Here is a 15,061-nt window from a genome sequence, read left to right as displayed (position 1 = left end):
AAGTAAATTCAATTCAATTCACTTGCATCATCCAGTTTAGAAATGTTTTCTAGATAAGCCCAGAAAAGCTAATGCCTAACCAAAAAAAAAAAAAAAAAAAAAGATCAGTTGAGAAAATATAGTAGAAATAGACACAGTATGATGATAGAATTACCATTCTCGATATCTTGAGTGGATCTTTTATAAAGATAGTAGGATGCTATTTTATTCCATCATTATGGTATGTATATTCTGTGTAAACTGTGTCTTTTGTGTTGCTGTTAAAATATGACATCAGAAACCAAGTTAGACGGTGCTTTCGTTTATGGGAGTTAAATGTTACTACAACTGAACTAGGACATTTGTGTTACACTCCATTGAACAACTGAATTGAACATCAGCATTTCTGTTGCACTTTCATTTGGAGCAAGATTTCATTGCTTGACTGTGAAACTAAGCAGTGCATGGATATCGTCTTCTATTTGTTTGTTAGTCATAACTCAAATATTATTGGATACAAAGGAATGGAAAAATAAATCAATCATAGAAGAACATAGGAACAGAAATAGATAAGATTTAGTCCATGCTTTCTAATAAACTTAAACCAGTTCATCCTAGATGAATATTTGTTTTAGGGTTAGTTGGATTGAAAAGAAGATGGAATTGAAAATTCTAATTTTATGTGTCTTTGATAAATTTCTCGATATGATAGCAGAGCATTTATGGTGTTTGTTTTATTATCTTACACTCTTGTTTATGTCCATTGTAATGTAACTTTATGTCTTATTTCAGTAGCGCGCGTAGCTGTAACTTGCTCTTATAATTACAGTCAGTTTAGCCTCATCTTTTTGCTGACTAATAATTCTAAGAAAACCAATTTAGAATATCCTTGGAACAAATTTTGTTCAGTTAACTACTTATCTGGAAAAGAAAAGCTAATCTGTATCAGTAAGTACTCTGATTCTCTCAACAAAGTAAAAGATACTCGTTTATTTCAAAAAAGAACAGTCAAACTTCCAACTCTAAGAAACATGAGAATCAGAGGATATAGACAAGGATCATCATTGTTTGAGGAGAGAAACGTTGACATTTATAGTATGTCCTCAACCTAACTCACCCACCTTTTTGTTGCCCTAGTAGGACTTCCAGAACCAACCCCTGTGAAGAGCACATGAAGTATGTCCTACAAGTAGTCATAGTGCCAGCCAACCCATATGAAAGAACTATTGCATTATAAGTGGTGAAAGAATTGCAGGAAACTATAATAACAATTATCAGCAGACTCAACAAATTTCATCTCCATGTGTTGAATATTGAGTATACAGACCCTACTATTGCCACATTTTTTTAAATAAACTGAGTCATTCCAACATGGAAAATATAATGATGGGCGAGAGTCCCTCAGAGACTAGATTGGTTCCTCCGAGCTAATTAGTCTTGGTAAACAGGCAAAATCATAAGATTCATATATTCAGTGGCCGATGACATATGGTTCTTGAATGAGTAAGCCTTGATCAAATTGTTAGCCTTTGGTAGAATCGAATGGCCATTACATTGACAAACCCCCATTGTTATCATAGATGGTTAACGTGTCCCATAGAAAATAAGAATATTACAATGCCTTTTGTCGAGATCATCGGTGAGAGACCTCTAGGCAAGAAGAGCGAGAAAGAGAGGGAGAGAAAGAGGAAGTCTAGAGAAGGTGAAGATGTTGAGTTTAATAAAGTCTTAAGTCGCATGACCGATGATAGAACCGTGTGCATGGTGGAGAGGAGAGAAGCGGTCACCAAGGCTGAGAGTGATCGAATGTCATGAATTGCACTTAAGAAGAAGAGGATTGATATAGACATCATGAAATTATATCTTGCTAGCATGAATGCAATGCAGCAAAACTATTTTCAAACTCTTCAAAAGGAAGTTTACAAGGAAAAGAAGAATAGATCAACATCCACATCTACATCTCTATCCACACCTTTTGAAAGGAAATAACTGTTTGGTACTCCTCTTTTATTTGTTGTAAATGCACATTAATGTAGTTATATGGTAGACTCTAAAATTCTGATTTTAGTGTCTTCCTAGCCACATATGCTGGAAATACATGTGGCTGGGCAGCCACTATGTGATGTATTTTGTGGAAATACAAAGCCTGGGCAATTGCTTGGCGCCAGTGCAACTTGAATCTGTGAACTTTGCAATGTGTTGGTAAAGCTCCAAACATGCAAATTCTGGATATGATTACTAATTAATTAGAATATGATTACTAATTAACATATAATAGGTACAATAGTAAAATATGGTAAAATTAAATAAATTAATAATTAAAAAAATTAAATTAACAATGGATAATCCAATGTGGAGATTTGATGTGAATGGAATAACTAAAGTAAAATTCATCTCATATTATTTGATCATTATATAATAAATAAATGGATAATCTAATGTGAGAATTTGATGTGAATGGAATAGCCAAAGTCAAATTCATCTCATATTAGCTAAAACTTGGGTTTGGCTTTGGCTATTCCAATGAGAGTGCTCTTATAAAGCACACCCCGCAGACCCTCCACATCAGCCTTTGTGAAAGGTCTATTTTACCCTTGTTTAAATCACAGACTTCCGTTCTCACTTGCCTGCTCACCCACGGCTGAAGAACTATCCCCTTTCTCCATCTCCTTCCTCCAGAGGCTCACCCATAACGGAACAATTACGTAGCTCAGGTCACACAACAAAGCCCAGGCATTAAGGTTCACTTGTTTTTCCCATTTCTCCCATCCCTTTTCTCCTTTCTCTCATCTCATTTTCTCTTTAACATTTGTGAACAGTTAGGGTATTTCTTTGGTCTGCAATTTTTTTGCCCATTGATGAGATCGTGTTTGTTGGTCTGTGATGATGAAGAATATCAAGATGAGAAGGATTTTTTTATCAAGTTTTTAGTTTGCTGGTCTGGGTGATGTTTGCACAAGGATTTTTTTAGGAGCATTGGCATTGGCTTAGCCAAATGGCTTTTCATTTTCAAATTTAGCTAATATCATTCACATTTGGCCCACGTTGAATTAGTCAAACTAGATCTTTGTTTTTTCTGTTTCACCGAGTAGTGAAACGAAAGAATACTAGGGTTTTACTCCTAGTAGGATGTACTCCTTAGTGTCGAGGAAGAATACTGGGGTTTTACTCCCTTTTGTGGGTGTTTCTACAATCACAAACAGTAAAACCTTAGCATCTCTCTCCTGTCCATACATCTCCAATTGTCTCTTCTAGGTAAGTTTACCAATAATTCTCTTGTGCATTTTCTTCTTTTTATTCTTTTAATTTTGTTTACACGGAATTTGTTTTAGTTTCCTGGAACAGCATTCTCCAATCACTATGTGAGAGTAGACAGGCAAAACCTAGGACACGTAGCTTTGCTTCTGTTAGTATGAATCTATGTCTTTTTAGACCTCTGTTTCTTGCATAGCTCTTTTTGGCACTTTTGGCTTTGAATCATTGTGACAGAACCAATATAGAGAATTTTTGTAACTATTTGAATTTTGATCATTAGTACAGATGGTTCGGTTTTGCACCTGATGTGTATTTATCTGAGGTACCTTGGATATGGGAACTCGAAATATTTTGTGGAATGTTGCAAACAAATACTTCACCTTTGGGCTTGTGGGCCTCACTATTTCCGATCGATATGCAAGTATCGTTCCTGTGCGGGGTGGCTCTATGTCTCCTGCATTTAATCCTCAACCCAGCACCTTTTCAGGTACATTTCTTAAAAGAAAGATTAGACAAGGTGCCCGGCATAAGTTTCTAATCATGGGTTTTGGCTGCAGATGACTATGTTTTGGTGGAGAAGTTTTGCCTCGAAAAGTACAAGTTTTCACATGGCGATGTTGTAGTTTTTCGGTACTTTTATTTTCCTTTGGTGCTGCAATATCTCTTTTGCTCTGCTAGATCCAAGCACACATGAAGCATGTGCACTGTGCACAATATTGAACTTGTTTTTGGACATTTTCAAAAGATGGAAGGATTTGAGTGAGACATTAAATCGTGGGAATGAGTAGAGTTGGTATACCTGTGAGATTGCAATTTACTTGGGATTAAGCAAAGTGGATTTGGCTGGTCTAGTTCAAAATATAGCTGTTGATTTGGGTCCTTTGAAATGAAGCTGTAACAGATTGCATCACACACTCACCCCTTGCAAATGTGATGATATCATTCTTACATGACCAACCCTAAACCCTAAACCCTAAAACCCTAAACCCCGAAATTGTGAAAACTTACTTTCTAAAGTCGTACTAACCAAATATTATAATGGCTTTCAAACCCAAATGCCAGTTAGCAGACATCTTTATCTTTGTTCTACTTATCCAAAAAAAGCAGACATCTTTATCTTTGTTCAACTTATCCAAAAAAAGCAGACATCTTTATTCCTCTCTGGAAAATTTTGTGTTACTTATTTGAACTTGGGTTTTGTACACTTTAATTTCTTGCATTTGGAGCGTTCGGAGAAAATGTGCGTAGGTTGAGTTTTTCTTTTGGGTAGGCTTGGGGAGTAAGTTTGACCAAGCAATTTTTGGGTTTCTGGTTGTTTGTCTTCTCAGCTAGAAGTGTGCTCATATTTCATGCAAATTTGAGTTTGTGCCAAGTGTGGCTGAAAATTACTATCCAAGTTCAATTGCCATGACCTGGTTCATTGACTGCTTCCAACCACATTCAAACCCAGGCCATGGCATAGGCTTTATTGTTTTCACTAATTGGACTCGGCAATAAATCAAGGTAATTGGTTATTTTTAAATATTGGCTAAAATGCTACTGGGTCTTCTCCCGTTTTCATGAGCCTTTCTGAACTCTGATATTTTGTTTCCTCATGCTTCAAGCATTAGATCAAAGTTTTAACTTGGATCGATTTATCACTGACAAGCAGCCTATTCACTAGTGGAGATGAGTTGCATTGTACTTTTTTGTGCATCCTAGATAGTTCTTGTCCATCTAACTTGCATTCCCTTTTGTTTGACTCTAACGTCGGGCTCAAACCAATATTAGGCATGACATCATCTTTATATGATATTTTGCTTTCCTTCCCACGTTTTTATTGACAATATGTGATCACAATCAACAATGTAAATTATGATGATTCAAGTCCTATTGCTTTTTTCTTCTGTATACTCCCTGTGTACATGGGCTATGCTTATTTTCATTCATATCAATGAAACTTACTTCTTATATAAAAAAAAGAAAAGTCCTATTGCTTTTTAAGAGTTCTTTTGATGCCAACATTTCAAAGCTGAATCATGATATTGTTATAATTGCAACCTTCTTCAGCTCCCCGAGTAATTACAAGGAGAAACACATAAAGAGAATAATTGCCTTACCAGGTGACTGGATCGGAACTACTCATAATTCCTATGATGTGCTGAAGATTCCAGAAGGACATTGCTGGGTAGAGGGTGATAATTCAGCTTCTAGCATGGACTCCAGATCTTTTGGCCCGGTAAGTTGTCCTTTCCGATTTGTTAGTTTGCATGAATCTATTCACTTTCTGGGATATTAGTTTCCGTGTTTTCTCAGGGAGTTACTCTGAATTTGTGGTGGAGATTTCACATATGAAAATAGGAACCTTGTGATGATTCGTCACATAACATTCATTTTTCACCAAACTCCATTCATGCGAATTCAGTGTATAATTTGTACATTCCTAATTCATGATTTGTACTAGTTGCTTTAGATTGTATGTTGTAATCTGCATGTAGCGAACATAATCCTTCTCCCTTCTCCCTTCACCTTCATAATGCATTGCTAACTTGCACTTGTTTAAATTGGCAGATTCCTCTGGCTTTAGTTCAAGGAAGGGTGACCCACATCGTGTGGCCTCCTGAGAGATTGGGTGTAGTTGAGAGAAGATATCCTAAAGAAAGAGTTTCTTCTTTCTAAATGGTTATTCAGCTCCGAGTCTCATCTTGTGTGAGAGACATTTTTTTTAGGTGGGGTTTGGATAGTGAGATGATTTTAGATGAAAGTTAAAAGTTAAAAGTTAAATAAAATAGTATTAGAATATTTTTTTAATATTATTATTGTTTTGAAATTTGAAAAAATTGAATTTTATTATATTTTATGTGAGAATTTATAAAAATTGTATTGATGAGATGATATAAATTGAGATGATTTTGATACTAAACTCAGCCCGGGCATTTGCCGAGGCAGCATTTTTTTTTTATAAATGGTTTATTGTTTTCTAAATGATTATTGGTATATGCGCCTTGCAATTTTGGACTCTTTTAATTTCTGTATCGTTGACGTTGCCTAAACATTCACGAGAATTCTCAAATGCAAGAAGCACATCAGATCTGGGGCCCAAGATGATTAAGATCTATGGTCCGGGGTTTACTTTTGTTTTTGTTTGTTTTGCATAACCCAACCAATAGGTGCCAAAACTGACGAGATATATCTATATAGAAAAATTTTATATACCATATTATTTTAATTTTATTCTATTATGTAAGATGTGACATATTTATTATTATTAGATGATTTTTTAATAGATGATCTAATGGATTTAGCCATAAAAAGACTTCACAAAAGTAAATTCATAAACTGACATATCTTAATGTGATACATTAGGTTGTAAATCTATTTTATTATAAATTTGATCTAACGTATTATATGAAATTATATTAATTTATAAGTTTATTTCTATGACATTTCTTTGTGATGATAGCACTCATTTTTTGAGATGTTAATTTTTTTTTTTTTTTTGAAACTTCGAATTTCGTTCAATAAAACATCACTATGGCCTTCGGCCATTACATTGTTAAGGTCAGGAACAGACACTGCATTACAAGAGCCTACAGCATTGACATCAGTCTGTGCTATCATATATATATATATATATATATAAGCGAATGCATGTGAATCAATCGGTGGCAAAAACAACGAATCAAAAACAACTGGGTAATAATTTTTTATATTCTTACCGACCCCGATAGTTCTGAACCTTTTTCTTTTTTAATAAACAATAGTTCTAAACTTTTAGGCCGCTCTGAAAGTATCATGCGACAGACACAACATCATACGTGATGTAGTGTTTCCAACATTAAGTAATATCTGAATTATACAAGTAAAATCAAACATTAAAAACGTTAAGAATTCCAATAGAGTGCTGCCCAATCGGCTAAAGATACTGGAAGAAATGATTAACAAGTGTTGTGATTCGTAAGGCCTCTTTTGAATGGAGGAACCCAATTTCACTCGCTTGGATGCTACAGTATAAAAAATGGTACACATGTAGAGATGGAGGGGGACACGTCCTCCATTCGATCATACGGTTCGATTGCTTCTGTGCTTCCCTCTGTAAGTTGTAATCTCTTTCGTAGCCATTTCCCTCTACGTGAAATAAAAGTCTGCATTGTGATAACCCATCTACTTGATTTTCTTTTTGTGCTGTAGTATTACATTCATTTTCATGAACTTTATTTGATTTTATCTTGTGGGTTTTGCTGGTTTAATGCTTTTGTCTAACACGGAGATCGTCTTTGGATGGCTTTGCCGGAAAATAGATGTTGATGTCGTGTTTCGCGGGCCTGGCAAATCCACACCCCCGTGCCACGATGTGAATTATTTGGAGCCCCCAGTAGTGTTTCGGTGCGGCTTTACGGTGGCATTTCGTACGTCCATGGAGGCGAATAGAAAATAAATACTTGTGAAAGTAAAAATAGATGACATCAAGATTTACGTGATTCGGCAATATGCCTACGTCCACGGGGGTTTTGGAAAGGAAATCTTCAATATAATATATCAGTTTACAATCACTAATGGGTCATCATATCTCGTTGTATAGAGAAGGTTGAAACTCTTCTTGTTGAGGGCGATGTCTTCCTCGAGGGGTTACTTGAAGAAGAAGATCTTATTAAGTGAGAGCTCGGTCCCTCTGAAAAGTAGAAGACGTTCATTAGTCTATGTCTTTTCATCTGGCTATATGCTTTATATATATACTCATTTGTTGCGTGTGTCAGCTTCCTTCCTTGGGCTACTTTCTTTCTGGCATGCTCTGAAGCTCTTTGCCATGATACGACTGCTCCTCTTGGCGTGTCTGACTTGCTCTCATTGATCCCTCCTTCTCCCCCTCTGACATTCACAACCCTTATATCCCTTTGTCCCACCTTTCCCTCTTGAAATTTAAAACCCTTATATCTTTTTTATCCCCCTCTTTTGTCCCTAGTGATATCTTGATAGGTTGGACCCAATTTATGGGCTAGTGTATTTTTTCCCCTCACAATAGAAAATAAGAATTGATTGTATGTGTGACAGGCTATTTGTGATCACTCTTGAAGGAAGCCTCTATAGCTGCAAGCACTGCAAAACACACATTGCCCTTTCTGATGATACTGTTTTGAAGGTTTTGTTTCGCTACCTGCTATGTCTCAAACCTAGTGTTGATCAATTTGCTCTTTTTCGAATAATCATAGCGTAATGTTGAATGATGCAACGTCATGTTTTGTTAATGTGTGACATATTATTATTGTTGTTACTATTGTTATTATTATTATTGTATCGAGAGTTCATGCTAACTTTCCAATAGGGAATTAGATATCGGGTACAAGGAAGACCCTTCATTTATAAATCTGTTAGGGGAACTGTAAATATTGTGTCATTATTTTACCATCTCTCTATATTACTCTAACAATTGTATATGCAGTATATTAAAGGATAGGACACTTGGTGATAAGCAGCGGCACTTATTGATAGGCAGTGGAGAGAACGTGTGCTTCACACATGAGCAACTTTTTGGCTTGAATAATAGCTGCTGGATCAAAGACACGTGCTACAATCTTTTTATGCGTGTATATATACTTCTTTATGCCGTGTTAGGGTTAAGGGAGAGATTTTACATTTTGGACATTTTGGGTTTCTGCTGTTTCGAGAGCCTTGTACAGAATAGAGAGAAAGCTAGGGTTTCTGAGGGATAAATGAAAGCTGTATTGTGGCTTGTGTTTGGCTCAGTATTAGCTTGATCTTGTGTAAGATACATTGGCTTTTGAAGATTGCTCAATAAAGAATGATCTTTGAGGCTGTTCCTGCCGTGGATGTAGGCCATTAAGGTCGAACCACGTAATCTCTATTTGTATTTCTTATTCTCTTATTCTTTTATTATTTCTTGTTGATTTTTGTTTTGTTCTTGTTAATCTTGATATTTTATCTTCAATATTTGTGATTCTTGAGATGGATTTCGTGGTATAGAGTCACCTTTGATAAAAAGGACTCTGGTTGTATTGTTCTTACAATTGGTATCAAGAGCTTGGTTCAATGGGGATCACGAAATTTGATGTTGAGAAATTTATAGGGTTAAATGACTTCGGATTATGGAGATTAAATATGAGAGCTCTGTTAATCCAACAGGGCTTACAGAATGCTCTCACCTTTGAAAAAATGGGCTCTTCCTCGAAAGAGGAAGGAAATGGAGAAGTCTAGAAGGACATTCTTCAAAAGGCCCACAATGTACTTATTTTGTCTTTAGGAGATAAAGTGTTGAGGGAAGTAGCAAGTGAGGAATCTGCTACTGGTATTTGGTTAAAACTAGAACACCTATATATGAAAAAATCACTGGCTAACAAACTTTGCAAGAAAACTAGGTTATATACTCTTAAAATGACTCCTGGAATCCCAATAGGGGAACATCTGGATACTTTTAATAAAATTATAATAGACCTAGCTAATATAGATATTAAGGTGAAGGATGAGGATCAAGCAATCCTCTTGCTGAGTTCTTTGGACTCATCATACCAGAACCTTAAGGAAACCATGATGTATGGTAGAGACACCTTATCTCTAGATGAAGTGCAGTCTATGCTTCATGCTAGGGAATTACAAAATCAAGAAGATACCAAACGAGAACATGGTGAGGGCTTGTCTGTTAGGGGAGGACAAGAAAACAGAGGCAAGAAAAATAAATTAGATTTAAGAAAGGAAGGTCTAAGTCTAAAGAAAAATAATTAAAGTGTTTTCTATGTCACAAAGAATGACATTTCGAAAGAGACTGTCCTGATAGAAAAACTCAGATGAGAAATAAAAACAAAGAGGATGAGGATGTGGCAGTTGTGATAGAGGGGTATGAAAGTGCTGGGGTATGAAAGTGCTGAGGTACTGAATGTATCTGAGGTAGGGTCTGAAAAGGAGTGGATTCTAGATTCTGGCTGCTCTTTTCACATGTGTCCCAATAGGAACTGGTTTGAAACCTTTTCTGTATTAGATGGTGGACATGTAATTTTAGGGAATAATAAATCCTGTAAAATCATGGGAATTGGGTGTATAAGACTAAAATTACATGATGGAATGGAGAGACTTTTGAAGGAAGTCAGATTTATACCTGACTTAAAGAGAAATTTGATTTCTCTTGGCACACTTGATAATTCAGGTTATTCCTTTAAGTCTGAAGCAGGGGTCTTTAAAGTTACTAAAAGTTCACTCACAATTATGAAATGGGTAATTAAAAATGGCCTTTATACTCTAGTTGGAAAAACCATTGTGGGGAAGCATCCCCTGTACAGAATGTCATTGAGAATAAATCTATGCTTTGGCACAGGAGATTAGGGCATGTTAGTCAAAGAGGACTTTTAGAATTACACAAACAAGGCTTGTTGACTGATGCTGGCCTGGAAAATTTACCTTTCTGTGAAGACTGTGTCTATGGAAAGGCTAAAAGGGTTAGTTTTAAAAGGGCAACTAATATGACTACTCAGACCATTGATTATGTACATTCTGACCTTTGGAGACCTTCTAGAGTAGCTTTCCATGGTGGAGGGAATTATTTCCTCTCCATCGTTGACGACTACTCTAGGAAGATATAGATTTACATTATCAAACACAAGAGTGACACTTTTGAAACTTTTAAGAAATAGAAATCCTTAGTAGAGAATCAGTTAGACAGAAAACTAAAAATCCTAAGAACTGATAATGGACTAGAGTTTCTATCAACAGAGTTTAATATTTTCTGTCAAAAGGAGGGGATTCTAAGACACAAAACTGTGAGGGAAACTCCTCAACAGAATGGTCTGGCAGAAAGGATGAATAGGACCATTCTAGAGAGAGTGAGATGTATGTTATCTAATGCTGGGTTACCTAAAAATTTCTGGGCTGAAGCTGTTGTCACAGCAGTTCACTTAATTAAGAGGTGTCCATCTTCTGCTATAGGTTTTAAAACACCACAAGAAATGTGGACTGGAAAACCACCAAATTATGATTATCTTAGAATTTTTGGGTGTACAGCTCATGCACACTCAAAAACTGAAAAGTTAGATCCTGGGGCACTTAAGTGTATTTTTGTGAGATACCCTGAGGGTGTTAAAGGGTATAAACTATGGTTAGATGAACCTGGCAGACACAAATGTTTTATAAGCAGGGATGTGGTCTTTAATGAATCCCAAATGGCTCGGGTTCATAAGACAGAGGTGGAACAAAGACCTAGTAACACTGAGGGAAATGTACATGTTGAGGTGGAGAGAGTAAACACCTCAACAGATCCTAATATTGGGCAAATCAGTAACTCTGAGGACCCAATTTCAGAAGACTTAGATGAATCAGGTTCTGACTCTTACATGTTAGTAAGAGACAGAAAGAAAAGTGTTATAAAACTACCTCTAAGGTATGGTCAAGTTGAACTTACAGCTTTTGCTTTGACCATTGCAGATGAGGTTATTTATCAAGAACCAAAAACTTATAAAGAGGCTATTGCTAGCAAGGATGCCACTAAGTAGATACTTGCTATGCATGATGAAATGGAGTCTCTTAACAAAAACAAAACTTGGGAACTAGTTACCAAACCTAATGGGGCCAGGCTAGTGGGATCCAAGTAGATCTTTAAAAGAAAAGAAGGTATACCAGGGGTAGAAGGTACTAGGTTCAATGCTAGACTAGTGGCTAAATGTTTCACTCAAAGAGAGGGAATAGATTTTAATGAGATATTCTCTCCTGTGGTTAAGCATAGTTCCATTAGATTGCTTCTATCTTACATTGCATATCATGATCTGCACTTAGAACAGTTGGATGTAAAAACTGCTACATGGAGAATTAGAAGAGGTAATTTACATGCAACCTCCTGAGGGGTTTATAAAAGACATTAACTCTAATCAAGTTTGTTTACTTAAGAAATCTTTATATGGTCTAAAACAATATCCTAGGCAATGGTATAAGAGATTTGATAATTACATGCTTGAAAATGATTTTAAAAGAAGTTGTTATGACAGTTGTGTTTGCTATAAAGATGTTAATGGAATATTAATATATCTTTTACTATATATAGATGATATGTTAGTGGCTTGTAAAGACCCTGATTTAATCAAACAAGCTAAGTGTATGTTGAAATCTGAGTTTGACATGAAAGATCTAGGACCAGCTAGTAGAATTTTAGGAATGGATAATGTAAAAGATAGGTCAGGGAAATGTTTGTATCTATCTCAGAAAAACTATTTCTCTAAAATTCTAAAAAGGTTTGGTATGGACCATGTTAAACCTGTAAGCACACCTTTGGGCCAACATTTCAAGTTGTCCTCTAGTCAGGCCCCAGAAATAGAATCAGAAATAGAATTTATGCAACAAATTCCCTATGCTAGCATGGTGGGAAGTGTGATGTATGCCATGGTCTGTACAAAACCAGATCTTACTTTTGCTGTCAGTGTTGTTAGTAGGTTTATGTGTAACTCTGGTAAGGCATACTGGCAAGCCATTAAATGTTATTAAGGTATATTTCTAGAACTATGAATTTGAGCCTAAAATATGGATCAAATGTTAAGGAAGGTTGTGAATTAGAGGGTTTTGTTGATGCTTATTATGCTGGTAATGTGGATACCAGGAAATCTTTAACAGGATATGTTTTCACTGCATATGAGGGGGCTATTAGTTGGAAGTCAAACTTGCAATCTGTTGTGACTTTGTCAACAACAGAGGCTGAGTATATAACTTTGACAGAGGCTATAAAGGAGGCCATATGGCTAAATGGTATATCACATGAATTAGGTATTTTTAAACGAAATATTGTTGTACATTGTGATAACCAAAGTTCTATATACTTGGCTAAAAACCAAGTATATCATGAAAGGACTAAGCATATAGATGTTAGGCTTCATTTTGTAAGGGATGTAATGGAGTCTAGAGAAGTTAGAGTGGAAAAAAATCCAATTGAGGAAAATCCCTCAGACATGATGACTAAATCCCTGCCGTTAACAAAGTTCAGACACTGTCTGAACTTGATTAACATGAAATCTGTTAAAGATCCCTAATAGAGGGACACTGCAGGAACAACCAAGATGAGACTAGGATAGAAGTGATGGGTATAATATTGTCAAGGTGGAGAATTGTGAATATTGTGTCATTATTTTACCATCTCTCTATGTTACTCTAACAATTGTATATGCAGTATATTAAAGGATGTGACACTTGGTGATTAGCAGCGGCACTTATTGATAGGCAGTGGAAAGAACGTGTGCTTCACATGTGAGCAACTTTTTGGCTTGAATAATAGCCGCTGGATCAAAAACACATGTTGCAATCTTTTTATGCGTGTATATATGCTTCTTTGTGCCGTGTTAGGGTTAAGGGAGAGATTTAACATTTTGGACATTTTGGGTTTCTGCCGTTTCAAGAGCCTTGTACAGAATAGAGAGAAAGCTAGGGTTTCTGAGGGATAAATGAAAGCTGTATTGTGGCTTGTGTTTGGCTCAGTATTAGCTTGATCTTGTGTAAGATACATTGGCTTTTGAAGATTGCTCAATAAAGAATGATCTCTGAGGCTATTCCTGCCGTGGATGTAGGCCATTAGGGCTGAACCACGTAATCTCTGTTTGTATTTCTTATTCTCTTATTCTTTTATTATTTCTTGTTGATTTCTGTTTGTTCTTGTTAATCCCGAGATTTTATCTTCAATATTTGTGATTCTTGAGTTAGATTTCGTGGTGTAGAGTCACCTTTGATAAGAGGGACTGGTTGTATTGTTCTTACAAGAACGAAAAGAGGTTAAGAAACACACACACAAAAAAAAAAAATAAAAAAACTAAAGAAAGAAAGAGGGAAGCCTTAATATGATTTTGTTTAACTTGTTTATTAATTTGGAAATATTGTGTCGATATTGCTTAAGTGTCACTCTTTTTTCCTTTTTTCGTTGTTTTTTTTCATATATGAAGAATTGCAAGATACCCAGTTACCTTATTTAGCATTCCATGCCATAGTTTGCTGTGTTCAACTTCAAACCTTTGAGATTGGATTGCTGAAGGTTTGCAATGGTGTACTCAATGTTCAAACCTGGTTTAGAAGTTTGTTGGGTTAAGCCAGTGTGACTACTATCATGCTTTAAACATGCTAACGCAGAAACATGTGGAGTGATTTTAGTTTCGAGAAATGATATTTCCAATCCTAACATGTGCAAGCCTCGCACACTTCCTTTATAAAAAGTGGTTAAATCTGGAATTCACATGAAAAAATCATTTTTTTAAATGCTGGACCTCACTTCTTTTCAAAGGAAGTGTGCGTGGTTTGCACACTCTAAGACTGTATCTAGTATTACTCATATGATTGAAATAGCGGGTCTAATGTTTTCCTCCTAAGTAAATAATTAATCAAATTAAGGTAGTGACAATATTAAAATGACCCTTGTCAGAGACGATGTGCTGTTTGTGTCTTGTGACTCTTGTCTTTGTTTGAACTTGGCGTGTATTCCCTTCATTGTTTTGCTCTAACCCTTTGCTTTCTGTATCAGTCTTTTCACTGCAGGCATGGAAAGACTTATCTCTTTGATAAAGTGTAAGCATTCTTCAACTTTGGCATCGTTACTAGTTAGTGTTATGATAGGTGTCAATCATTTTAAAAGGAAAGCACATGTGCACATGACTGCACATGAGGGAAGACTTGAGTACTGACCTGTTTATAGGAAGCAGAAACTTATTTCTTTGTTACTACTTTATGCTATAAATAGAGGCTTCAGTTTGTACTTGAGTTTTAAGTTTTTCGTGTGCTGAGAAATACAAGAGAGAAATAGAGAGAACAATCTGTGAAAAAGGCTCCAAGAACTTGTGAGGTGTAAATGAGAGAGTGTTCTTGTAATCTCAAGATTGTATTT

The 15,061-nt window shown here is 35.9% G+C and overlaps 1 protein-coding gene and 1 long non-coding RNA gene across 2 annotated transcripts; both read left to right on the top strand.

Moving 5' to 3' along the window:
* Nucleotides 1-3,305: 3,305 nt before the first annotated feature.
* Nucleotides 3,306-6,174, top strand: LOC121264030 (mitochondrial inner membrane protease subunit 2). Its single transcript, XM_041167064.1, has 5 exons — nucleotides 3,306-3,721; nucleotides 3,792-3,864; nucleotides 5,284-5,452; nucleotides 5,785-5,952; nucleotides 6,145-6,174. Exons 1-4 carry the CDS (start codon nucleotides 3,568-3,570, stop codon nucleotides 5,890-5,892), a joined length of 504 nt encoding a protein of 167 aa, XP_041022998.1. The 5' UTR covers nucleotides 3,306-3,567; the 3' UTR covers nucleotides 5,893-5,952; nucleotides 6,145-6,174.
* Nucleotides 6,175-7,248: 1,074 nt separating this feature from the next.
* LOC121264031 lies at nucleotides 7,249-14,755 on the top strand. Its single transcript, XR_005940442.1, has 3 exons — nucleotides 7,249-7,308; nucleotides 8,237-8,353; nucleotides 14,702-14,755. It is a non-coding gene; the product is annotated as an uncharacterized LOC121264031 (long non-coding RNA).
* The last annotated feature ends 306 nt before the right edge of the window (nucleotides 14,756-15,061 follow it).

Source organism: Juglans microcarpa x Juglans regia, chromosome 5D, assembly GCF_004785595.1.
Source record: "Juglans microcarpa x Juglans regia isolate MS1-56 chromosome 5D, Jm3101_v1.0, whole genome shotgun sequence".
In the NCBI taxonomy this organism is placed as follows: Eukaryota; Viridiplantae; Streptophyta; class Magnoliopsida; order Fagales; family Juglandaceae; genus Juglans; species Juglans microcarpa x Juglans regia.
This window is presented reverse-complemented; position numbering and strand designations above follow the sequence as displayed.